Source organism: Corvus hawaiiensis, chromosome Z, assembly GCF_020740725.1.
Source record: "Corvus hawaiiensis isolate bCorHaw1 chromosome Z, bCorHaw1.pri.cur, whole genome shotgun sequence".
Classification (NCBI taxonomy): domain Eukaryota; kingdom Metazoa; phylum Chordata; class Aves; order Passeriformes; family Corvidae; genus Corvus; species Corvus hawaiiensis.
In genome coordinates, this window is record NC_063255.1 from 67,050,836 (window position 1) to 67,078,574 (window position 27,739).

At 43.9% G+C, this 27,739-nt stretch overlaps 1 protein-coding gene across 1 annotated transcript in view; it reads right to left on the reverse strand.

Annotated features, from left to right (window-relative positions):
* The window catches only part of DMRT1 (doublesex and mab-3 related transcription factor 1), a 57,270-nt gene extending 31,560 nt beyond the window's left edge, over positions 1–25,710 (reverse strand). Inside the window, exons 1-3 of the mRNA XM_048292840.1 lie at positions 25,269–25,710; positions 21,956–22,139; positions 2,484–2,767 (exon numbers count right to left, since the gene is read on the reverse strand). Of these exons, the coding sequence (XP_048148797.1) occupies positions 2,484–2,767; positions 21,956–22,139; positions 25,269–25,553 (753 nt within the window). The 5' untranslated portion in view covers positions 25,554–25,710. The remainder of the gene's footprint in view (positions 1–2,483; positions 2,768–21,955; positions 22,140–25,268) is intronic.
* Between the last annotated feature and the right edge of the window lie 2,029 nt (positions 25,711–27,739).

Here is a 27,739-nt window from a genome sequence, read left to right on the forward strand (position 1 = left end):
CAAACCATCTTCAGTGCCACATGGAGTTTTACAACCTCAGCATCACTGCACCCACTGCCACCAAATGTTTTCTAGCCTCTCACTAAAACTTTTAATGATTATTTGTGCAGTGTTACGCTGTTGTAAGAGCACACAAACTCTATGACTCAGAACTCTTCCAGCAATAACAATCCTACTTGCAGATGAATCTGAGAAACAGCCTGTAAGTTACATAACACTGCCCTTGAACTACACTCTGCCCTACTGCCCAGGAGAAGTGGGTCCTGAGTTTAGGACACTTAGAAGCTGGGGAAACATCACTTCTGCAGGCAAAAAGCACCACCTTTATTCTCTCTGCTCAGACATCTAACCAAAACAGCACTGAGGGATCCCAAAAGGTCTGCTCTGGAGAAATTAAAATCTTAGATGTGGTAGATAACTAAATTCACATGAAGGTGAGTAGAATCATGTGATATATCCCACAAGGGACATCCACAGCTTTGAAGCTGCTGGTAGAAGGAAAACAGTCCTTTCTGACAACAGCCATCTCTTTTTTCCTTACTTACCTCTTCAGTATCTCACTAATTTGAGTGACTTAATTAATTAATTCTGCACTTAAGCAGAAGTTAGTTTCTGAAGGGCCTGAAGATAAAAATTAATGGAAACCTTATTGCTTTACAGGGTGTCAAAGGTTCCACAAGCAAAAGCCAATCTCCCAAGTGAGACACAGAGTCTCTAAGCCAAGACTTTTTATATAAATGACTGTACAAGACAACAGAACCACGAGGACACCACATCTTCATTCCAAGGTTTAACGTATTTTAAATCAAACACTAAGTGCTAGGTGAAGTGTGGGACTAGCAGCCTGCAAAAACATTATTTTCCCAAGGCGAATGTTGCCACCCTTCACTTGTGTTGTGATGGTGTCTCCATGCATCAGAAAGGTAAGTGCTGCATGCAGATGCTTGAGAAGTAACCTTCTATCTGAAATACTGTGCTATACCAGATTAAGCCAATCAACCAAAATGAAAGAGTTAAAAAAGCACTTGGCATCTCACCCCATTACCATGCACAAAATCCTGTACCTTGCCTTGACTCATTTTCCCCTTGGTCTGGTGATCAAATTCATCCGCTAGAGAGGATGCCATCCACTGAAAAGGTGTACCTTCATGTATCAACACACCAAGAGAAGAGAGCTCTCATGGCGTGGGCTTGCACCGCAGAAGAAAGAGAGACAGTTTCTTATCCCATACAGCTGTACTCACGGCAAAAAAAGGGACATGGAATAGTGATAAATGCTACATGCTCAAGCATGTGAGCCTCTGCAAAGAACAAAGACTAATGAAATCTGACATTAATCTACATTAAAGATGTAGAGTATTAAAGATTAAAGATTATTGTAGATTAAAGATGTAACGCCCTGGCATTAGTTTCAGCTCCTCAGTATCAAAAATTAAAATGTCCTTTCAGAGCTGGTCCCTGTGCCAGAGACACCTGGCTAGAGAAACTCTCTGTCAGCAAACAGGATGACCTATCTGTTCCCTTACACAAGGATGTTTTGGTGGACATTTCATTGTTGAGTGGTTTCACAATACAGCCTTTGCAGAAGCAGCCTGCCCTGTCTTGATGCTCTACAGAAAAGGTCTGCCCCCTCCTGTCCTTACACAAGGAACACAGGCATACACAGACTCAGAGGGTACAGCCTTACTAGTTCAATCTCAGACGGAAAGACCATCTCTGCAGTGCAAAACCAAACAGTTTCAGAGTCACTGAAATGTTTCCACTTTGCCAAGAATCCCCCACTTTGGCAGATATCTCCTTTTTCCAGTTTCTGACCAGTACTGAGTTGGATGCTACAATTATCAAGTCTTGGAGTGAGAGGGCTTGATTTGCTTTATATCCTAACGAAGTACACAGAGCTCTGGTTTGAACCTCTCAGGTACTGCCTGTAACGTGAACTACAGAAGTCAAAAGCACAAGCTCTGAAGCTGTCATTGCCAGAACACACAATCAGCAATATGCCATGTCACATTCAACTGACTGCAACCAAACCACTGCACAGCAGCATGGTCTCCTGGGTCACCTCAGCACCTCAGATGTGAAACATGGAAAAGAATATGTTTCTGAAGAGGAAAGACTCCCAGAAATTACACCTGAGGCTCTCAGGATGTTATGTTGGGCAACTAAGTTGGACTCTTTTTCTGGAAAACAATCTATAATCTGCTGTGACATAATACAGAAGATAAAATCAAGTGAGTGCTCTTTGTGCTTGTGGCAATTTATCCATACCATTATCACTGTCCAACTACGTAACTGCTTTTGTTGTGCTGCATTGCTATCACCCATTCTGTCTAATTTTCTTAAAATGGGTCCTAATGCCACCCTGGAATATGATTCTGGTTTTGCACTGCCATGAAACCAGCAAACAGGAGGTCAGAGACAAGTCCAGGAAACAGCTTGTTGTCCATCTCACTCTTCCATGTAACACCTCTGTAAGATCATACCTGCCACTGTTTTCCTGACTGGCTTGGCATGTATGTCGCTGGGACACTTCGAAGGCTGTTCTTCATGGCCGACCCTACAATCGTACCCCCTGTCTCACTTGAGGAAGGCTCACTGGCCACTGCCATCTGGTACTGGGAGTAGTTGTACAGGTTGTTGTAACAAGGATACAGGGACGGCTGGTAAAAACTGCTGTAGTAGGTGGAGTCCACAGCCAACTCAGATGTGCTCTCCAAGTGCCCTCTGCTGGGGATGGAAGGGACGTCCTGAATGAGCATCCGTCCCTCTGGAAAAGAAAAAAAAGATCATTATCTTTCACCTTCTAATGAGCTACTACTCCTCTCAAAGGCTGGACAGAGAGTGCTAAGTAAGAAGAGGTAGGAGCTGAAAGTGAAACACGGCTGCGTGTTTGGTGGAAACTCAAGTGGACCAACAGCTAGTCGGAGTCCAAGACTGCCACCTATACGCACCACAGACTGCAAAACAGCAGACAAAACCAACTGCAAGTTAAGACAACGCTCTGAATCCTCAATCAGTATCAATTGCTGGGGATAATGATTTACATCACCTAACTTTGCAGTCTATTACTTTTTACCCTGTAACAGTGTGCTAAGTCTCTTGTAACTCTCTAGAAGCAGAAAGGATCTAGCGACAGAATGACTCCTTGCAGCCGGTGTCCTGAAGGTGAGAGGACACTTTCTGAACATGCCTCTAGGAAGGGCAAACAGCACAAGGCAAGAGAAGCTGCAGTAGGGAAAGTAGCACAGGATCAGCCAAGGTGTCCCAGAAACCCACATGCTACCTGTGAGCAGTAAGGTCCTCAATCCTTGCCGAGCCTTCATACCCAAATTTAGCTCCTGTACCTACAAAATCATGAAGCAGAGCAAGATCCCCCGCCAGCAGCAAAGGAGAAGGAGGAGAAAGGTATTGCTCCTGACTTGCTGCGTCCACTCTGGAGTGCCTCCAGACCAGGGGTTAGCTGGCTGCACTCCCAACAGGCCAGGTCTGCCTCCCTGTCATTCCCTAAGATGGGGATGCTTCTCAGACAATGAGGAGCCATGATTTCCCCACTCCACTGCAAACCAGTGCCTTGCAATATTTGCAAGCATGATAAATGGAAGGTGCTTGTTGCACACCAAGCTCTCTCTGATATGCGGTATCAGTTGCATCGCCAAGCCAGACACAACAAAAAACTGCCACAATCTTATATACAATTACAAGGGAAAAAATAAAATATCTAAATCCTGCCATATCTGCAGCTCTGGTTCCAGTGTGCATGTCTGTGACCCTGCCCTGTACCAGTCCTCTGTAAGGAGCTCCTGCTCTTCCCATGATGTTTGTTCAACTGTTTTGTGGAGCAGAAAACAATGTAGCTTAAAGCATACTGATGAGCTCCAAAGAGCTACTGGTATGGACATGAAGTAGCATGGGCAACAGGCACATAGGAAATAACAGCCCTAAGCGACATTTCAGGCAGGCCTAGTTTGTTTTGGATCTTTCTCTTGGTGTACCTGTATCTTGGCTACTTACCAGCAGAAGCAATATAGTGGCATTTACCAGCCTCTCAGAGACATGGTAACAACTTCTACTGTACTGTGTATTAGCTGCATACTAGATCCAATAATCAGTTTTACCAATTATTGCCATTTACAATGCAATTCTGTTTCACTTCTTCAGATGTAATGAAAGCTTTCTGCAATCATGGATGATCTTCTTTCACGTCACTAAATTACACAGAGCCCCCATTCGGTTCTTGCTGACATTCTGTTGACATCAATGAACCATTCACATTTATTAGCAAAGACTGTTTTATGCCTCCTGCATCTGATTTTTCTGCAGAACCAAGTCAGCTGGCCTTGTTTATCTGGAGTATTTCTCAAATTTGCACACAAAACGGAAGTGCCTGCAATGCCACAAAAGACTTTTCAGAGTTTCTGCACTTTTGTTTTTATAATTTTTTAAATTGCTATTATTCTGCTTCTGAGCAAGACTCTTAGATCCTTTTGTCTGTATCTTTGATAAAATCAGAACTTAGACCACTGGCATAGCACAAGCCTGACTTCCCTCCCTAAATTTACCTCTCAAATAAAGCTGCATACCAATTGTTCTGCTTTAAATGTTGCAAAATAGAAGCCAAAAGCAAAATCCTCCAACACATTCCTTGCCGGGATACAGATTTCATATGACAGAGACATGCAAGGCAGTTGTCCTCTGAACTCCTGACAGGGCTGTACTATGCTGCACAAATGCACGATTTCTTCTAAAATCTCTGCAGTGTCTTTCAATTTACAGTGCATCATTAGAAGGGCTACTACTCCCCATTAAAAATACTAGCATCAGGAAGATGAGGTCTTTTTACACCTACGTGATCTGATGAGGGGATCAAGATTACCCTCAGTCAGTTCACAACAACAGTAAGTCAGGCAGGAGTGTTGATCTCCTGGAGGGTAGGAGGGCTCTGCAGAGGGATCTGGACAGGCTGGATCATGGTCCAGGGCCAGTGGTGTGAGGTTCAACAAGGCCCAGTGCCAGATCCTGCCCTTGGGCCACAACAACCCCAGGCAGTGCCACAGGCTGGGGCAGAGTGGCTGCAAAGCTGCCCACAGGAAAAGGACCTGGGGGTGCTGGTGCCAGCAGCTGAACATGAGCCAGGGTGTGCCCAGGTGGCCAAGAAGGCCAATGGCATCCTGGCCTGTACCAGCAACAGTGTGGCCAGCAGGACCAGGGCAGGGATTGTCCCCCTGTACTCGGCACTGGTGAGGCCACACCAGTATCCAGTTCTGGGCCCCTCAGTACAAGAAAGGCATTGAGGTGCTGCAGCGTGCCCAAAGAAGGGCAATGGACCTGCAAAGGGTTTGGAATACAAGTCTCATGAGGAGTGACTGGGGGAGCTGGGGTTGTTTAGCCTGGAGAGAAAAGAAGGCTCAGGGGAACCTCATCACTCTCCACAGCTGCCTGAAAGCAGACTGTGGCCAGGTGGGGTTTGGACTCTTCTCCCAGGTAAGAAGTGGCAGGATGACAAGAAACAGCCTCAAGCTGTGCCAGTGGAGGTTCAGGCTGGACATCAGGAAGAACTTTATGGAAAGGGTTGTTAAGCATTGGAAATGGGCTGCCCCGGGAGGTGGTAGAATGACCGACCACTCCTGCAGGGTTTCAAGAAAGGGCTGGATGTGGCAGTAAGTGCTATGGTCGAGTTGACAGGCAGCAATAGGTCAAAGGTTGGACTCAATGATCTTAACAAGTCTTTCCCAACCTAAACAATTCTGTGGTTCTGATTCTGTAATACACAGGAAAGATGAGCCACCCTACATCCTAGCTAGCAGCTAAAAGGAAGAGGGGGAGAAAGTAGCAGGTTTTGTTGCAACTTTTGAAAAGGCCTTATGCACCACACTTCCTAACATGGGACAAGATGAGCTAGGCTAGAACAGAAACCCTACCCATAGCTATCCACCAGATCACACACAGAGTCCTGATATTCCTGATGCTTCTGTGACATTCTAGTGGCTGTTAGTGCTACAGCTCCCTCCTGAAGAGCAGCAGTGGCAGTATTCTGCTGCAGTAAGAAGGAGAAAAAATAAAATGCTTTTTGATCATTTTTTCCTCTTTTTATCTCCTATCTGTGGTTTGTGCTACCATCATTTGGCACCAAAGGTGCAAAAGGTTTGACTTGTCACACATTTTCCTTTATGTAGCTGCACAACACCCACCAGTGGTACAGAACTCAGGGCTGTTACAAACCCACCAGGAGTGTCCTCTGCTCTCTTTCAGCTGTCCCTCCACGTTCCAGTAGTCTTTACACTACTATCACCTGTCTCCAAAGCTGGTCTGTAGAGCTGGCTCATTCAGCCATCCATGCACCCATGTGCATAAATCCCCCAGTATCAGCAACCTGGGGCATCTTCCTCTTAGAAACCCAGAGATATGAAATCCATGGACCTTGTAACATCTCTGTCACACAACCCTTCTGAGCTGCAGGGCCACACCACAGAGATGTGCCCCAGCAGATTGACAAAAATAGGAGCAAAAGGAAAGTCCAAATGGAGGGAAAGACACAACCAACTCCTTGAAGAACTAGGAATCCTGTGAAAGCACTGGAAATACAGCTGGAAGAGTCAGTTTTCCCTTAATCTCATGAGACATCATGCTTCTGAACGTGGAAGGATAGATCTATAGGAATCAATGTCTGCAACCATCTAGCTGGGGTTCCTCTGGCTGGTCCTTGGCCCATACCTGTAAGGCTAGACTCCTACCTACCAGCTGAACCTTCCTACACCCATGCCCCCAGCAGCTCAACCAGCTAGGTGCTCTCCTCCAGGGAGCCTGTCAGCCTGCAACTGTTTTCTGCCAGCAAGTACAGAACATCCAGGTCAAGAAAGCAGCTTTCAGCTGATTTCCTTCTTTCTTCCAAGTGTAATTCAACACAGCTGAATGGCTCTGCTGGCAAGAAGAGGGTCCTCCCCTGCCACAGAGCTTGCAGCAGTACAACACCTGCACATCAAGGTGCAATTTAAGAGGAATTAAGCTCTCAAGAAGGTAACCCCTGCTGCACTGTCAGGCTCCCACTCTGCCCCTCCACCTGCACTTTAAAACAGGAGACCTGCTGCAAGAGCTGGGTAATGCCTTGGCTGTCTTTACTCTCTAGATGGAAAAAGTAGGAAGGGCTCCTGGGCCTTCCCCTTGCTATTACACACAAGTTTTAATATTTTGGAAGTTGCAAATAGGACATGATCAAAAATGGGACTGAGCCTGTACAAGGAGGTATGGAAATTAGAATAACAGTAACAAAAAAAGAAACGGTTGAAATTCTCACTCAGTTTTTGGAACACCAAATCTACTATGTAGGGCCATCGCAGGCTCTCCATCCATGAGCAACGCTTCTGCAGTGAGACCACAGTACCCCTTCATGCAGCTATGCCCTTGGATCTCTAAGTTCTTTTCTATGTCTTTACTAATTCCTGTAGAGAACTGATGCTACTTTTTTTGCACTATGTACACAGTGTGAAATATGGCCCACTCTTTCATAGAAGATCAATATGATGCACAATAAATACTGTTATTGATCTTGCAGTGTTGTAGATGACTCTCCAGCTCTATGGCATATTAATAGTAGTTAACCAGTAATTCATTTCAGGGTGGCTGGTATTTTCTTTTAAAGAAGGTGAGTACTAGGGGTCAGTTACACATATAGGTCTTTTACATTCAGTAACCTATGATGGGCTCCTGCCTTCGCTTAGCAGAGCACAGTGAAAAACACTGGTCCAGTCCTTAGCTAATGTAAACCAGTCTCAGACCATTTACTTCAATAAAGCTATGGCGATTTACACAAATTGCGGATATGCATGGCAAAATCAACGCAGAGGCCAGTATATAGATCATCCGGGAGGAGAAAGGAGAAATGCCAGGTAATTTACAGGAATTTCTATCATCATCTCTTTCTCACAGAGGAAAATGTATTTTTAAGGATATATACTGAGAAATACAAACACTGAAATTTGAAGGCTGCATAAAAGTGCAGAGTATTTTCTATTCCTACTGGTACTGTTAATGGCCAGTTTTACATCTATTATATGCTGACAATGTTAATTTAAGTATGTCTGGGTAAGTCTCTGATGTGAGATCAATGACATAGAGTCCATACTACTAGACTTTCTCAGCATGTGAAACAGGGTGGTAGCACCAAAGTGCCTACTGGGAATGGTTTCTGGACCACACAGAAATCTGGGGGAGATTGTTAGTCAGCTTGTGACAGATGTACACCAGGAACTGCTTTATAAATCAGGATAGCAGAGCCACATTTCAAAGTCTGAGAGCAAGCAGCAACATGGTTCAATTTACTCATGTGGCATTAGACCTGATTAAGTCTCCATCTGATTGTGTATTTCAGAAAAGGGACTTGTATATGCATTGTGACAATTAAGAGAATTTATCTGCCCTCATTTATCGGCATGTGTTCTTATATAAAGCAATGGTTAGCAGTTTTTATTTTCTCTATGCCTACAGAGACTCTGCACATAGACAGCTTTGCTGGTGAAAATACAGAACGGTGACTACTCGAGTAACACACTGACTCAAGGAGCAGGCAAACACCGGCCAGTGAGCCATTCAGCTACTGGTAAGTTTCCATTTCCTGTACTTTTCAATTTAGAGTGACTGTTTTCACCAGTTTTAATACCTTCCTGCAAGCCAGCTCCTACAGCAGGGACAGCTGTGCCATTAAAACACACACACAAGAAGTTATTCAGTCAGGAAACATCTGCCTTCACACCTCAAAGGAATCTTGTATCTGTATCTGACAATTTCTCCTTGCTCAGTACATAAAGCATTGATACACTCCTATTAGCTGGTTTAGCAATATTAAGTCTTACAATGCATTAGTTTAGCTCATATCTGGCTTTGAGGTTGGACAGTAGCCTTGAACAAAACCAGAGTGAAATCACTCCCTAGCATCATAATCAGAAACTCTGGTACAATGTGTTTCTCCCACCAGACAATCATGACAGAGCTATTTCAGATGTCAAAGAAAGCTGGCACCATTACTTTCTGCTGAGAAACTCTGCCTCCCAAGGAAAAAAAAACAGCATGCTTGCTCTGCCTTTGAGAGGAGTATTTCTGTTCTCTTCCCATTAGAAGTTGTGGATTATCTCTGGTTCCAGCATTGAACTTTTAGCTTGATATAAAGTTAATGTGCTAGACAATGTTCATTTCAGGCAAGGCTGTGGGGTTGTGTAATTTTCTGCCACCCCCAAAAAAGGCCATTATCTGTAATTACCCATTACCATGCATAATTATTTCCTCTATTCTGGTCTATGGCCCCCAGGACTTCATGATGTTACAGCTCACTGCATTATCTTATCAAATTTGTTAAGGAAGCTTTTTTGACCTTTTGAGCACTTGTCACAGCATATACAAAAGCTGGCAGTAAATTGTGTAAGCATGTAGTGTGTGATTTATTATTTGTACCTTGCATAGTGATACCGTACAAAATATTACACATGAACACCTTCCCTATTCCCACTCCCTGTTTTAGATAAAATAAGGAAAGTAAAGGAAACCCCTTCAGTAAGAGAAGGAAGGGAATGGGAAAAGGCTGGAGTCTCTCAATGAGAATTTAAGGAGCATGACAGCAACAAGCAGCTAAACTTGAACATCAAGCTCTGAAGAAGATCCCAGCTGCCTCCTCTCCAATTCCACCGTTTCTCCTTCTCCTCTTCCTCCAGAGTCTATTTCATCTTGTTTTCATAGCTTTGTAACCTGCTGATCCCTGCTCTTTCACATCGAAGGCCATTCTACTGCTCTTTCATTATGCAGAACACAAGCCACCCCACCCCCCATTCACAGCTCTGGTTAATGCAGTACAGGGTCTTGAGACAAATTTGGTGACAAGCAGTGTCCACAGAGCAGGAGGGAGACTATGCTTATACCCCTCCTGGAACCTGGTTTCTGACAGGGCTCTTTTACTCTCATTCACCTATGCAAAGCCACATCTAAAGCCCTCCCAATTGTTTTGACCAGAAAGCTTTTCAGAAACTCTGTCTTCTCCTCTCTCCATCAACTGCCAGTTTTATGGCCCTCTTCCAACATGAAATCCGGTGGTTCTTTTTCCTTCTTGTTCAGATTACCTTCCTGGACAGCCCTGGGTATGCAGTTGTGCTCTAACATCTATTAGAGAGAGAGATGGAAAATATCAAGTACCAGCCATATCAGACGTGTGGGCTAACAGCAGCCATGTCTCCAGGTTAGGAGTATATAGCATAGCCAAAACACCTTACTGATACCACAGTACCTCTCCAAACCTAACCAGAAATATACATCATTCTTCTCAAAGCAGGAACACACACTTAAACAAGCAAACAAACAAACCCCAAAGTGTGTGGTCTAGTAATTCTGAGCCTCTTGCAGGCCTCTGCCCTCTTCCTTGGAACTGAAGTGTGCAAGGACCAATCTATTTCACCTCTTTATCACAGCCATGCCTTATCACCTGCCAACTCCTACCATCCCTCCTACCACCTCCTCCCACCACAGCAAGACAAAACAACCAGTCACTGCAGCTTTCCTGCAGTGTGTCTGACAACTGCTGCATGGGTGCATGGGTGTCCTGAAGAATTACTTGCTAGTGCAGCTGCTGTGCTGTTGAGTTCAGCCAGCATTACTGGTGAGGAGCTGGCATGATGGCAGCAATGTCTGCGGGCACAGGGCATGTGATCTGGCAGGAAATTGCTGTATCTGCCAAGACATCAACATCTGTGCTCTCATGCTTCTCAAGAGTTACTTGATTGGAAGAATCAATTTCACTTGGAAGGAATGGGTATTATTCGTTCCTCCCCTCTAGGAATAACTCCAGAGTGGTCTTTGAGCAAAATGGCATCTCCTCAGTTCGACTTCTGAAGGGCTAAACCAGTTCTAAGCAGGACAACAGATTTTAACAAGAACAAAACTTGCCAGAAAGAGGCGTAACTGTTATACAACAGGGATAACACATGTCAGGGAAAGCTGGGAGACCTCATAATTAAGGTTATTTCCTATAGTCTTGCTTGAGCCTTATGCTGAATTCATAGGATTTTGCATTCCCAATGCTGCTGCTGTTCACAACACCAAACCTACCCCATGAAACAACACAGAAAACTTCAACTGGAGCTGGCATAGTCTGGCAAAGACATAAACAATCAGAACAATCATACTGGAGATTAAATAAAGATTATCTAAGGGGATCACTAAAATGTAACATAAACTGCTGACTTTCACTCCAGTACATGTTCTCTGGTCTTTTAATCATTCCTTTGTCTCCTGCCTGAGCTCTTCCAAGTTCAAGTCCAGGTGTGTGGGTCCAGACCATCGCTACATCCCCACCACTAGTTACAAAGAGAAATCTAGGGAACAGTACCAACAGGGAAACAGATGTACTTCCCTTGTCCCCTCTCCCAGCTTTCCATGGTTCTGGTTCAGTGACGCCCTTCCTTCCAATATTCATTTTGAGCCCACTTTCTGGTATGTACCATGCTCCCAGGGAAGGAGTCCCACTAGCAATAGCTCCATGACCATCTCACCAGCTTTCCACCATCACATACCTGCCTAGAAGGACTGTGCCAGTTTTTGCTCATCCTCTTTCACCAGGAACCACTAACATTCAGCACAGTACCCCCCAGTATCACCAGCTGTGCAGTGACCATGTTTCTTGGGCATAGACTTCTCAATTTTTCACTTCTGGTATGGGTTAAAATGGCTTTTGCTTGCATGTGACCAGTCATCTAACCAAGCCTTCTTGCACTCCACTTTTGTCTTCTGCAGTGTTTGCCAGTACGTGCACCTTTCCATCGCCTACCAATACAACCTGTGATGATGGCAGATCTCCTTCCAAGATACCAATGGGATGATAACAGAAAAGAGCAGGTTTCTGTGAGATGCCTCTAGAAACACTATTGTGTTAAGATTCCCCACTCAGACCTACAAACAAATAGGGTCATTCTCCTTAAAACCACGTAACACATGCAATACTGATTTTCTGTCAGTCCAGGTTCCTAATCAAGATGCCAGGGGATACAAAAATCAAATGCCTTGCAGGATTTGTGACTCCATCAGTATGTCATTTCACCAAAGAATTCTGTAACGACAAAAGACTACCAACTTGACAGAATCTTTACCCATAAACTTCTGTTAATTCATGTTGTGTGAACATCATTTAACAGCTGCATTTCTCCCCTTCTTTCATATTTCATTTTGCTGTGGATTGTTCCACTATTTAAAAAAAACTGGTATCAGGCTGATGGATTTGCAGCCACCTACCCTACCACACTCACTTTTCTTGAAACACAGGCATGACATCAGCTTTCTTTCAAGATTTAGGAATTTCCCCAATGTTAAAAGACTTAACTGGAAATCACAGAGTAGGTCAGGTTGGAAGGGACAGCAGTGGGTCATCTGGTCCACCCACCCCACTTAAGCAGGGTCATCCTACAAAACATTTTACAGGATTGTATCCAGACAGTTCTTGAGTATGTTGGAGGGAGACTTCCCATACCCTCAGCCAAGTTGTTGGGTTTTTTTCTTTTTTCTTCCTAATACTGCATATGAGTTGTCCAGTCCTGCTGATTTCAGTTCCTTTTGGAACTGGAATGTCACCATCCCATATACAGCAATAATACTATCTGTCTTTTTTCAAAGCAAGGACTGGAAAAAAATTATTGAGCATTTCTTCCTATCTTCTGTATGTAAAATTATTCCATAATGTGTGAAATTATTGTTAACATGGGGTGTGTGCTTCTAACACAATTCAAAAACCCTCTCAATTTCAAGATTTTTGGTTAATTTTAATCTTCACACAAACCTGTATTTTTTTAAAAAATGTGATTTGTGCAAAGAAGAAAAAAAACAAGGAGAGAGCAATTTCATCAAGAAGATTGCAGCTTGGCATAGTAAGTTTCTCAGTCCTACACAGAGACCCAGTCCAGATCCAGCTAAGAGAAGCTGAAATACCTCTGATTTCAGTAGAACTGGAGAAGGCACATTTTGTTCACATTTAGTGTACACTTAATAAAAATGATCTGCTGCAAACATTTAGCATGCAACTTAATAATCCTCCTAATATGGCAGTAGAAATAAAAACCTACAGAAAACAGTATTTTATTTCCACAATTAATTTAAGCTCCAGGCCTTCAATACGGTATCTACAGCAGCAAATTCGCCTTTCAATGTCTCTGTCACTGACTACAGCAGTGCAGTCGACCCTTTTATGTGAGCTGGGGGGCAATGCTTGTTTTTTCTTTTCTTGCACTTTTGGTCACTATAGCACAGCTATAGTGATCTTATTCAAATCTTTAGCGGAAAAAATATGAATGGCTTCGGAAAAGAAAATACGTTCAAAATCTTTGAATATGGCTTCAACTGTGAAGGTGCTGGGCACTATTTTAATGCTCCAGCATATGTTTGTCCACACTGAACTGAGACACCAGGATTATTTACATATCTGAAGTTATTAGCATGTGTGACAGCTAATGGGATCAGGACCAATAAAATCAGTGCTTCAGAAAATTAAAAGCATGAGAAACGAGGACCACTTTCAATCCTCAGTATAAAAGCTGGGAGTATGACTACTGTGTGTGCATATCTATGTATACATATTATTCACCTTGAGATACTCGATTTGAGAAGGAAATTTACAAATATTTAACTCTTTGTGTTCAGACATCCAACATGCTACTGAAGTGAGTAACGGAGACAAAAATAAAAATCAATGCAATTTTAAAAAACAGAGGAAGAAATTAAAAATTACAGGAAATTAGGAAACAAAACCAGATTTCTGGACAGTGATGAAAAACAGCCCAGACACCTGCAAGGGCAAAGAAGCAAATTCAGAGGAGATAGAAACTCGGTGTGGATTAAATCTAAAGGGATTTAAGTCATTAACAAGAGATCAAAGAAAACATGAGAAGGGAGGGAAAGCTTTACAAGTGTCTGAGATAGGAGACCTTGGAGGAAATATGAATAGGATAAAATCACTATGGCTCACACTAAAAATAATAAAGGGAGTAGGACGATGGTTGGAATTAGCTGGAGCCTGTGCTTGGTTATAAGCTATTATGATGACAGAAACCCAAAAGTTTCTACAACAGACTAAACAGAAATAACAGGAGGGCTTTTTAACTCTACCCGATATGTGATGCAAAAACTAATATCAGGAACAGTGAAAAAACACTGCAGACACCCAGCAGGCCTGAGCAAGTGAGCAAGAATCACACAGATGTACATGACTGCCAGTGTTGCATGGATGCAACAACATTTGCACCCAGAAAATCTGCTTCAGTGCAAATGCAAAAGGATCACCAATGAATGTTGTTCACGCATAACTGACAGAAATGCACAATGACTTGAACTACAGCTGCTTAGCAGCTGCTGAGATTCAGTTGTGCCCATTACTACAGACATCCAAATCACCAAAGAGTGGCTTATTCTGCAAGCAATAAAACAGGAGGAATAAAGACTGGAGACAGGAATTAAAACAAACAAACAAACAAAAAAAATCAGATATCCAGTTTCACTGAAAAGGAAGTCAAGCTCAGTATTTAACTGACTCTGGGCAAGCTCTTCAAGAAAACACAGGACAGATGTGCATGAACAGTGTTAGTTACTTAAGTAAAGGAGCTGTTTACAACCCTAATTAAGACTAGCAGGTACTCAAACTCAGAAGAAAATTTAGTAAAGTTCAATAAAACAGAGGAAACAGAAGCATATGAAAAAGCATTCCTACAAAAGAAACCTTCAAAACTGCATCTTAGTTCCCATGTTATTAAGTGACAAACCTACTGTAAATGGAAAATGGGTGAACAGGCTGAAATAGGAAGTTAGTTGATAAATTAAGCAAATGAGAGCAGTCTTCAAGGTACAAGAAAGCATGTGAAACAAAAGGAGAAGCAAGAAATCAAATCAGTGTTCAGTTAGGGAAGCTTGCAGTACTCCTTCACTCCTGACTTATATCTTTTCTTTGAAACAAAGAGCCCCACACATTCAGAGAAGTTATAATAACTGTTTCAAGGACACAGAAAGGAACAAGAGGTTAGCTGAAGATAGTGTACTAATGTGCCCATGGATAGTAAATTCTTAGAAACTCCTAGTACATTTTCTGCTCCTGCTCCACTCCTTATCACAGTGTTCATAATAATAAATGGAAAGCACAAGCTGGCACAGATAACTCTCTAAATCTGAATGTACATATGCAAATGCCAGTGTGACAGAAAAAGAGATTCCAAGGCACAAAGAACAATAGGATGCGCTGACCAGCCCTGTTACTTTAGGTGGGAAAAGAATCTGGTGCTAGGACAGTGTACATGGCAATGTCTGTCTAAACACCGCTTAGCAGCTATCGTGCTCTAACCATAGAACTGTATCTGGAAGCCTCGTGTGGTGTGAGAAAAGTTGGACAGCAAGATGCTGAAAACACATAAAGCCCTATGGTGAGGTATTTTTGAAAATAAATAAAAAATAAACCTAAAAAAAAGTCTACTCCAAATCCTTTTGGGGAAAATTTTCTCTTCTGCTATGTGGAAGGAGGATAGAAGTTAACTGCTGAGCTTCCTGTGTTTTACCTCCATCTCAGGGCTGAGCAGCCTTTTTCTCTCAAAGTAAGGGAGTCTGGGTAGGTCATGATCATCCCTGTCACCACTGCTCCCCTGCAGAAAGCTCTCCCCAGCCCCGGCCTCTGGTGAAGACAGTCCTGGACAAGGTTTGGAGTACCACTTGCATAGAAAAGGAAAAGCAATCTCCTCTAGGGTTTTCCAAATCTGTTTACAGTTCTATTTGTTTTTACACTTCCAGTGAAGCATCACACAGGACTGAAAGCCTGACAGGAATAACAAAAGTTCTTAATTCATAGACTTTGAGAACTGACACTAGTTCTACCCTGTTTCACCAGTATGATGGAAATACTACTCCTTTGACAAGAGTCTGTGCCTCACTGAATGAATATATACAGCACCTCAAACATTAGCTCAGTTAAAACACAGGCACCTACACACACTCATCTGCGCGTGCAAAGCTGCAATAATGAATACTGCTTGAAAAGAGGAGCAGGGAAAGTGCAAGCTTTGCAGGAGAACTGGAGAATTAACTGGAAACATCTAATCAGGGATGCAGAACCCTGTAACGTTATGATTTATTTAACACAGTTGAACAATGGCTGGAGGCAATGAATCATATAGGAGATGACAAAGCTGCAGGAGATTTCCGTCATCTACTTTAACCTGCACATTGATCAGAGTTTACCCCGTATTAATCACTTGAGATCATAATCTAACACACTCTTAAACACCTCTCCCGATTATGCTTCACTTACCCCCTTGTCCTTATGTAGGTCACTCCACTGCTAATTGCACTTCTAGTTAGGAAAAAAGTGTCTAGTGTCTAATTTAATTTTGCCTTTTTTAGTTTCAAGCCGTTGCTCCTTGTTATGCTGTCTCAAGCACTGTAAATAATCCCTCCCCCTCCTCCATATTATTACCCCTCAAATATTTATAGACTGTTTATATCCACCCTTAGTCTCCTTTTCTACAAGCAATACATCATTTTTGTCACCCTTCCCTCTATCCTTTCAGATTTATCTATGTCCTTTTATAATGAGATGCTCAGAACTCCTCTACCGTTTCCCCAAGTACAGTGAACCCAAAGCAGCAGAGAGAAGCTGAAATGCCCACCCCTTCTTGCTTCAGAAACAACTCCTTTTTACACAGCTCAGAGGAAAACATGTTATTTTAATAGGAATTGAAAATTACAAAGCCACAGCCACCACACTGTGGAGTGCTTTGCTCATTGCATACTTTTATCAGTCAGGAATTTAAAAATCCTATTAAGGGTAAGTTTTATCCTAAATCAAGGAAAGACTGTTGAAAGCTCCCGTAATACTTACTTAGTCCAGCCTGAAAGAGATTTAGTAACTAAGAAAACTACTATATAGGCAGAAGACCACTTCCAGCAACTGTTTCCCAAGACAAAATCTAACTTGCGCTGTGGGAATCATGTCAATCCAAGAGAGGTAAGACAGTCCACAAACTCTTAAAAGAGATACATGCAAATGTGATTCTTTTCGTCTTATCTTAACTGCAATGAACTGGAGAAAACCAGATGATGATGGATTAGTTATTCACAGGTGAAGGACACAAAACTTCTCTGTTAGCTGTTACAATCCAGTAAAGAGAGGTCATGTTTAACTAAACTCCTTACTTTTGAGCAGAGATTTGCTGACTGTGGGAGAAGCCAGGGAAAAGCACCAGGAAGCAATGGAAGGAGGTGGCAGAACCAGGAGGCAGCAAGAAACTAAAACTGCTAAAGAAGCAGCCATGGGTGCAGCAGGAGAACATCATCCTTAGAAAGTAGTGAGGAGACCAAGAGAAAAGCAAAGAGCAGGAGGACGGTAACCACTGCAGACCCACCAAGATCTCTGACAGCATGCAGCCATCATGTTAGTCCTGGCCCAGGCAGGCAAAGCAGCTACTGCCACCTTCTTACTGCTCAGCCTTGCTGAGGCTGCTGCCACCGGAACTATCAATCCCCTCCACCTCCTGATATTCCCCACTATGTTCTCCATGAAAAAAAATCTACCATTGAGTAGGTCAAAAGGGTTGGAAATTCTTTCACAGGCTTGCAAATGCTTATCAGTATTGAGGCTGGCTGAACTTCAAATTTCAGTATATTGGCTTAATGTCAATACAAGCAAGGAGGAATTTCAGAGATTCACACAACAGTCTAGTTTGGAAATGATCTCTGCAGACCAGCTGGCCCAAACTTTACTCAAACCAGAGCCAGCTTCCCAATTGGATCATGTTGCTTATACACCATCCAGTCACGGTTTGAGCCCCCCCAAGCATGGAAATTCCAGAATCTCTCTGGATAACCTGTTTCAACCCCTAAGCACTCTCACAGTGAAATGGCCATGGCAGCTTTCTCATGATCAGTTGACTAAAATGAGGCTTTTTGGATGAAACTGAAATTCTGACAGCACATGACACTATGCTATAAATACTTTTAAAGACCTTTCTTTCAAAAAGAAAATTTCTCACTTTTTTTAACCAGGCTACAGTATATTTCAATTATAACAACTATTTTTTTTCAACTCATCACCTATGCAGCACAACAGCCACAAGATCATGGCATCAATTTTTGAAATCACAACACAGTGACCAAGAAAGTAAAGGAAGAGTAAAGAAGGCATGGTAGAGTTTTTGCAGACAACTAGAGCACTGCAAATTCAAAGGGATCTCAGTACCATCATACATTAGGCATTGTACTACTGCTGACCTCACTATAAAGATAAAAGATAAAGAGCAGATAAAAGAGCAAATAAAATCCCTTCTACTTGTCAAAGAGTTTCAAAGTGAAGGCAGCACCTACTTAGAGAAAAAAAGAATACTATTTTGTTTCTGTCAAATGTAATAAATGTAACAAAGGGAAATAACAAATATAAGCTTACTACTCACAATTGTTGAAATTATATGTTTGTCAACCAGTGATACTAGGAAGGCACCTGAACACTGCTGTCATTGCAAAGACAACAGGGAAACATCCACAACAGAGCATAGGCGCAGGAGCTGGCATTTTGCATCACACAGTAATCTCATCTATATTGGATGCTTCTAAATTGGGCCAACAGCAGTGCAGAGCAGCAGAAAGAAGGGGTGCTTTCCCACACCTTCCAGTCATCTGGTGACATATGTTGCAGCCACTCCACTGGCCAAATGCCAAACATGACCCTTAGTCCGTGACGATGACCAATATAACGAAGAAAAGGTGAAATGCATTCTCCTTCCTTCAGTGTGAGCAGATTTCTTTCTTTTTTTTTGATAAACTAAGATGTTTAATGACCACATTTGCCTCCCCTCTCTGCCCCCTGGTGACTTCTAAATATTAAAATGGCAGAGGCTCCGAACTGACACAGACCAGTGAAGAACACAGGTGTTAAAAAATGAGCATGTCTGAAAAGCACATTCTACAGGTTCCACCATAGTCTTTCCTAAATTTTGCATATCTGTTAACCTAACAAGATATAACTATCCTGCTGAAGGAAGGGCAATTACATCAAATGCCCTGGGATAATGACTTCTGCTGCTCCCTACAATTAAATGGCCTTTCCTTTCAGCAACCTACAACTTTTTAAGGGGAAATGCACAGAAACAACAAATTCTGTCTGTAAGACACTCTACTAATGCCCTGAGACCATGGTCTGCTCCCTTCCAACTACCCTGCAAATTCCCAGTTTGCTTTTGAGTGGGAACGCACACTCCATCCAAAGTAAACATGCTTGACATGGTTAATGTCCAAACACCTATGCTATAACTGTGATAACTCATTTTTCCCTTTTTCAAAAACAGCATGTCACAATGGGATCTGAAAAACTGCCCCTGGTCTCCAGGTATCCTACTATTTCTGATCTGCTAATAAAATGGTTACAGCAAGCAATGACTCTCTCTCTGGCACTATGTCTGATTTGTGTGACTCCTTCACACATTACTCCTCTGCTGGCAAACAATGCTCCATGTGATGAGAGTCCAGAAGAACTGCTCTCATAAGCCAAAAACCTTAGAGGAGGAACAGAATTACCACTGTCAAAATCACCTCTTACCCAACCTAATGTGAGTCACACAGGACACGCTGCAATCCCAGGAGCCACCGCTTCCCCTGGGGCTTGCAGGGAACTGCTGACTACCCCCCGACATGAAGCGTTTCACTTTCTCTGCTCGCTCTAATAATTACTGAAAATTCTTGAAAAATCAGCACCTCAGCCTACCAACCTGAGACAATGACACTTGCTCTGATGGGGTCTCCATTTTGCTTGCAGTTTAGGGTACCAACAAAATCAAAAAACAGCAATACAAGAGTCCATCAAGTATCTGGTCCTCAAACAACCCAACACATGAAGCCAGAACTTAATGTCACTTGGCAATTTCTCATCTGAAAAAAAAGGTCTTTATATGCTAAAAAGAAAAGCCTAAGGTTATTTAGGCTGTATTCCTCACCAAAGCCTGTAGTCAGACACCTGATAAAGCTATCCTACAGGTCTGGATAAACGCAGAGCACCTTCTCCAGCTTCAGTCAGCATGCAATCACTGGTATCAAATCAAAACCCAGAAGTACTTACATTACTTTCAACAGATGAACCTAGCAAAATTATTAGGGACGTAACTTTACTTATACAGTGTAGTCACCTCTGAGCTAAGCACAAATGTCTGTTGCTACTTAGGTGCCTAAAAGCAAAACTATGAACCTGATTTCCTATTCATTTGCAGATGTTTCCATTTCTGGTGAACAAGGTTGACCCTGTCTTGATTCTTGACTAGAATCACATCTTCTTTCTGGAGATGAAGCTATATTTCAAATGTTGTCATTCACAATCAGTTATTTATTTGGACACAAATAATAACAGTTAGTTATTTAGTAAAATGCTTAAGAAACAATGTATTTAAATTGCTCAAAATCCATTGTAAGAAAGATGACTGCTCTGACCAAAAATAGTCAAACAATTCAAATTATTTTAAAATTAGGCATTTTATGTTTTCAAGTCCTTATTCAAGCATGTGAATTACCTTAAGTTTGTTTGGTCAATGTTTTTAATTAAAAGACCATAATTTAATTCAATTAATTAGCAATTATTAAAATGGGGTTAATAAATTAAATACTGTCATTTAAAAAACATTAAGATCAAAGGTTATGCCAGTTTTGTCAACAGTAAAATTATTTCATTCTTTGGCCTTCCTGTATAAGCAAGGATCTTCTTGTCCTCCTGAGTTACACACAATCTCTACACATTACTGAATATACTACTTTAATCTTTAGCCAGCTTTTTCCATGTCTACAGAGAAAGCATGCAATAATGCAAATATGAAAGGAGTAACTGCATCAATTCAAAGGTGACACTAACATAATGAAAACAAAAAAGCTAATAAAAAGCTATTTATTGCTTTATTAAGCAGTTCTTTTAAAACCTTCCCAGCAAAATTCCTCTACAATGGTCTGAAACTGCCTGTCTGCACTAGATCCAACAAATCCATCTGACATACTTTTAATGGCCTGCAAAACAGAATAACGTCACTTGACAGACATACTCATGCACTGTCCTTTTATTACTATGCAAGGCATTGCCCACTTTAGAATCATCTTTCTATCTGCCAAGTATATTCACCTGTATTACTGATGTTTACAGATGATTAAAAATGGACGAAATTTCCTTTTATCTATATTTGTTTGCTTTTTTTCTGTCTATACACAAGAAATCAATTACACCAGCTCCTTTCTTCTTTCTTATATATGTTCAATCACTGTGCCTGTCAGGCACAGTTAGAAAAGGGAAAAAGCAATTTGCATGGAAAAAACCATTTTGCCTAGAGTCTTCACTTGCACAGCACCTTCAAATCCCATCTGTGCTTAGCCATGCTTTCACTGAATCTACAAATATTGTTTGTCGTTGTTGTTGTTTTGGGGTTTTGTTTTACAAGTGTCAAATGCAGTAGAGTAAGTTGTAGTAAAAGAGAAGGACTGTTATCAGTCTTTGGTAGTTCATCACACCATGCCACACAGAACCAATGTGCCACCACATCAAGTCATGTAAGGTTGGCAGATCTCTGCTGCCCTGAAAACTCTTGCTACACAGCCAGCCAAAACACACTTACCATGACTGTGGCAGGAGTTATGTTTTGGGACAAAGGACAAAAGCTTCCCATAATTCTCTAATTGCAGTCACACACCCTATTGAATTTTATTACAGCACCAGTCTGTGTAAAAGAAATTTTGATTTTCAAGTAAAAACAATCAATTAAAATATTAAAGACTGATACTGGATCCTTCCCTTTTGCTAGTTGTACCAAAAGTATATGCTGGTATTGGGGAGAGGATTCTCCACAACCCTGTCACTGCAAAGAGGTGAACAGGTGCCAACAGCAGGCACAGGCAGTGTTGGCTATTGCCCCCAGCCACGAGCACCGCTCTCCCAGCACTTCACCTGATGGTGTACTAGCTGATGTCACGGCTGTACTTGCTGAGTGCATTGGGCTGCTGCTTTCCAGCAACAGGCAAGAGCTGCCACCACTGTTCTTCTTAACAAATGTCTCCGGGACACTGGGCAGGGGCACTGGGCGGCTGATTCCAAGTTCCTCTTCCTGAGCTTGCTGTCTTCTTAGTGCAACCTGGGAACAAAAGACAAGACATAGTGCATGCTCTGTGGTTTTGAGCACAATTTATACTGGCAACAATGACAGATTCAAAGTTGGTTTTTCACTCTTTCTACTCTGAGTAGTGTTGATCATAGAATTACTAAGGTTGGAAAAGACCTCCAAGACCACTGAGTCCAGTCTTCAACCAAACACCACCACGTCAACTAAACTACAGCACTAACTGCCAGGTCCACTGGCACTTCCAGGGATGGTTACTCCAGTACTTCCGTGGGCAGCCCATTTCAGCACTTGACAATCCTTTCTATTCTTCCTGATGTCAACCTGAACCTCCCCTGGCCCAGCTTGACACCATTTCCTCTTGTCCTGTCACTACTGGTTGCCTGGAAAAAGAGGCAGACCCTTGCCTTGCTACAACCTCCTTTCAGGCAATTGCAGAAGGTCCCTCCTGAGCCCCCTTTTCTTCAAGCTAAACAACTCCAGCTCCCTCAGCCACTCCCCATATGGCTTACTCTCTAGGCCCTTCCCACAATCCAGCCAGTGGGTACAGAAGCATACAAAGATATTAAAAACCAACCCCTTTTGGTGTTCAAGCACATATGAACAAGCCTATGAAATGCTGGTGACATACATGTCTTCCTCCACCAAGGCCAAACAAAGACATATTACAGCTGACTACACTTCCCCAACACAGCTGCTCCTGGGACAAACACACTGCAGAAAGTGTAGTCACTACCCTCTTTTCTGCTGATACACAGCTGCTGAGGCTGAGAAGTTAGTCTGCTTGCAGGGTTCTGCTGTGCCTCTTATCAATATAAAGCAGCTCTTCATGAGGGCTTGCATCTGCAATCTTCTGCTCTATCCAGGCCTGCTAGGTTCCTTGCTGGCTCTTTGCTAGAAATTTCCTCTTCAAGGAAATTTCAGCATACAGTACCCTGTACACAGAGAACCATTATGGAAGAAGCACAGCAAATGTAAGGTGTCATCCTGCAAGCACCTCAGACAGCATCACACATACTGCAGACAGCTGGGGCAGGTCTGGAGAAGCTGGAGCTTCCCATTTCTTTCCCAACACTGACAATGTTCCAAAGCCTAGCTGGTCGTGGCCAAGCCCATAGGCACTACACAGTCTGGATGTGGGTGCAAACAAACCATATTCACTGCTTACAGACAGCCCCTTCTGCCTCACCTGAACTAGTAGATCAATATAACCCATCTGTCCACCCATGCCATGTGTCTAGGAGATAAATATGACACTGCTACAGCTACCTACCCTGCTACTTGTCAGGTGACTGATTTGCATCTTTACCTGAACCTTGGAAATCTGTTCCAGATTACAGACTGGGATCATGAGCTTTTCTTGATGGAAATTCTCCTGGGTATCTTGGACAAGACTTCCCTACATTTTCATGTTCAACAGCCACACTTTTTCCTAATACAGATGTATAATTCTGTTAACAGAAATTAGTACTAGCCTTTGCAATAAGAGGCATCCCAAACATAAGGTGCAGATTTACGAACACCACTGAAACTTTGACTTCACAAGCCAATAACCTTGACCTGTAAAATTCCACCAGCATCAAAGGACTCATTGCAGAAATATATCAAAAGGGGGAAAGACAGACTTTCAATGTGTAACTCCTACACAGATAAGGTTTAGCTGGGGAGGCTTTCAAAGCTACTTTCAAATACTAGGCAGGGAAGAGAATACCCCCAGGAGGGCCATCACCAGAGCCTGCTAGCAGGAGGCACCCAATGCCTGACAGAAGCAGCTGAGAAGCAAAAAGAGTCTCTGTTGAAGGGGATGCTTGCACGGGGAACACTGCACTTCCCGCTCCCTTCCCCGAGGCAGACAGCGAAGGGATCCACGTTTATTATCCCATGGTTCACAGCAGGCAGAGAAAGCGCATGTAACTTGGGCATAACAACAATTTCTGGACTGCCATACCACCAACAAGGAGGAATTGTTTAAATGAACGAAAACTTACTACCACTGAGTTCTGAGGACTTTTTATATAACTGCACTGAGTAACAGAATCAAAAAGCGGGGAAGGATTTAATCCAGGGCCGCTCAGGTTTCTAAAACCTGTCAGCCCGACACACATTTTATGCGCGGTCACGAAGCTCTGAGCACACACCAGTTGCAAACAGACGGGTGCGGGGTGTAAGCACTGCCTTCCCTCGCAACAGCGGCCCCAACGCCTTGCCAATAATTTGCCCGCAGGGGATCGTTTGCACCAAGGAGGGTGTACAATGCCCCTCGCTGAGCTCAACTACTCCAGCGGCCATTACGCGCCCAGGACTCCTCTTAATGAAGTCTGCAAGATGAAGCTCGCAAGGGCTAATATAGCCCTGCATTAACACCTCCGGCGGTGTGACTTCAGCGAGACTACCCAAAGAAAAAGTTACTCCTACCCTGGATACCGTTCGTTTTCTTAGCCCTCAGAACACTGAGCCCTCGTTTAGATTTAAAATGACACACCTACACAGCTAACTGAAGAGCTGCTATATACAAAATTTGGAACAACGCTGTTAAAAAACCCCCCAAACATTAAAAAGTTAGAAATGCGCTCAACTGAAGCCACCATCATCAGGAAATGCAATTACACCGAATCTGAAAACACCGGCGCAAAATATTCAAGCAATTAGCTGGCTAGATTATTCATTTTCTAGTTAAAAGCAAGCTGGAAAACGACCACTGACGGCAGTTTAGGTCCCGCTCCATGCAGGTTCTACAGCCGCCCACACCCTGTGGAACTGTCCACAGGGCTGGGATGTACCCGGCTCGGGGGAGCGGCGCTCGGCCGGGGTGCGCAGCTGACCGCTCACCGCTGCCGCTCGCCCCGACTGCAATCCTCCGCGCCTTTGGGGCATCTCCGTTTTTTATGGAAAAAAAAAAAATTAAATAACTTAAAACAAATACAGCGAGAAGTCTCACTAACATAGGAACGCGGCGGTGTAACTCTTGACTCCAGTCCACGGCGAGGCTAACCCGCGGCTGAGGTCTCGCAGCGCTGCGCACCGCATCTCGGCGCGGCCGCTTGGCCCCGACGGGCACGACAAACCCTGGGCACGGAGCACACACACACCCCGCTGCCGGCAGCGCTCCGGAGGACAGCCCATCCCGCTACGGGCACAGCTCACCTGCGCTGCCATGACGCGCTGCCGCTCGGCGATCAGGCTGCACTTGTTGCACTGGCAGTCCCGCCACATGCAGAAGCGCTTGTGTCCCTTCAGCGGCGAGGAGTAGCCGTGGTTGCGGCAGCGGGCACACTTGGGCAGTCGCGGCCGCTTCCTCCCCGCTGCAGCGCTGCCCCTGTCGGCCAGGCCGGCTGCCATGGGGGCCGCCGCCTTCCCGAAGCTGCTCGCCTTGTCCCCCGGGCCCGCGACGTCCGGGGGCTTACTGAAGGCCGGGGTGTCACCGGGCATCGCGGCAGGCGGGGGACAGCCGGCAGAGCGGTCCGCGCGGTGCTGTCCTCCCCTCTCCTGTCCCGTCCCGTCCCACCACCGCGCGCGTTTTGGCGGGCAGCACCAGGCGGGAGGCGCCCCTCCTGCCGCGCCTCCCCCACCTCTGCTCCTGGGGGGTCGGTGCGGCCGCGAAATTACTTGTTGCTATCCCGAGGGAGCGGCCACCCTTCCCTCTGCGCTCCTCCCTCCCCCACCAGGCCGGCCTGTGGCAGCAAAGGCGGGCGCCGTCCAGGCCGGTCCCAGTCGGATGCACGGCGGGGCGGTGGGTGCAGGGCCGGGGGTGGCAGAGGTGCTGCGGGGCTCGGCTCAGCCGCGCTGCCCGGCAGGTCCCGCACGACAGAATGCCCAGGCCCCCGTCGGGGGCGCTCCGCGGCCGCCCTGCGGCCTCTGCGCACCCTCCTTGCCCCGCAGCGGCCAGCGCAGGCCGTGTCCATGGTGGTGATGCCGGACGAGGTCTGAGACAGCAAGGCGGAATCGATATAGAGAGGCCGTGCTTAAGCCCAGTGGTCCCTCGGGTTGGGCAGGTCAGGTTTGGGCAGGCGACCAACATGGCGTAGCCCAGGGAGAGGTGTGACACCCGAATAAAACACCCAAGTTGCCACAGCTCAGCTGCTCTTTGTCGTGAGGCTGCTGGCGTCTTGCTGGACTGCATCCTCCCTTTACGGGTTACCTCGCAGTTGTATCCCGCAATGTGTATAAAGACACCTTGATCAATATCTGTGTGGGCACGTGATTCCAGCAGGTATCGGGGTGAGTGAGAGTATGGTGCTAACACGGTAGCCATCACCTCTGGAGCTGGTGTGGGTGGCAGAGCGGCTGAACTCTGCAGGGGAAGACAAGCGAAGATGCTTTTCTCTTCTTTACATAGGCCGCCCTTCCAACTTGGCACTGTGATTTATACATGCATGCAGCTCTACAGATATTATTTACAGTATTAATATTTCCTCTGTTACACCTTTAAATCTTTCTGGGTTCAACTTTAAATGACGCTATCTTCATGCTGAAATGAAACTATTAAATTACATCTCAATCTAAGATGAATGACAACTGTCAAATGAGTGACTCAACAGAGATGAAGCAGAAAGCATCTGAGATTATGTGAGGCTGATTTATAAAGATTGCATAAAGATTTCTATAACCCCAGCTTCATGACTCAGCATATCAGATGGCAGTAAGTTACAGTAGGTAGAAATTTATTTCTGCTAGAAGAAGCCAAGAAAGGCATCTCTCTCTTTGTGATCAGCTAACTCCAAGCTAATTCTGCTCAGACTGAGCCTCCAAGCTGGAAACAGTGAGTGCCTATCTCTCAGCCTGAAGAAAGCCCCAGATCCTTGCCGCTTGATGCTTTGCATTAGCTTTTAATAAATGACATTTAAAGAACTTTTTCCTTCATGGTACAACAATGGAGACATTTATGGCACTTTCCATCCTCCAGAGAGACCTCATTCAAACCCTCCTGTTAAGCCCCAGTCGCAAGCAGTCAGACAGTCCACAAGTGAAGGCCGAGCACAAGCTGTGTGGGCTTGGTATGACCATCATTCAACTCGCAGAAACTGAAACTTTTCCCTTGCATCACTTTGCTGGGATTGACATTTCTGATGTCAGTAACTGCACATTTTCCCCACAAGATAGGAGAATATGAACACAATGTTTAGAGGAACAAAATTGGGATTTGCCTTTACATGTAGTGGCACATATCACTAATGTTTAAGGGAGGTGAACAATGTAGGCATACTTAGCTTCACATATCAAAACATAAAACTCCTCCCTGAATGAAACCAGTTGAGATCTTCTCAAGTCATATGGGCATTGATCAGTTTCCAAAATTTTGTCTAGGAGCAAGCCTTGAATATCCAGTTTGTGAAGTTCAGTGCATGGTGGAACACACACAGAGGAATGTTTTCAGGTTCTCCCCTACAAATTATCTTAAAGTCAATTGAAAATGCAAATTAAAAAGTAGATGAAAGGAGGCTAAATCAAAAGACCAAGAAAGGCAAAATAAAATAAACCCAACAGAGGTAGGAGAAGAAAATCAGAAATGACAGCAGGGGTGGAAAAGGAGAAAAGGTAAGAGAAGGAGAGTACATAAAGCAGACAAAGACAGACAAAGGATAAATAATAGCAGTCACCAGCTGTTTATATATGAC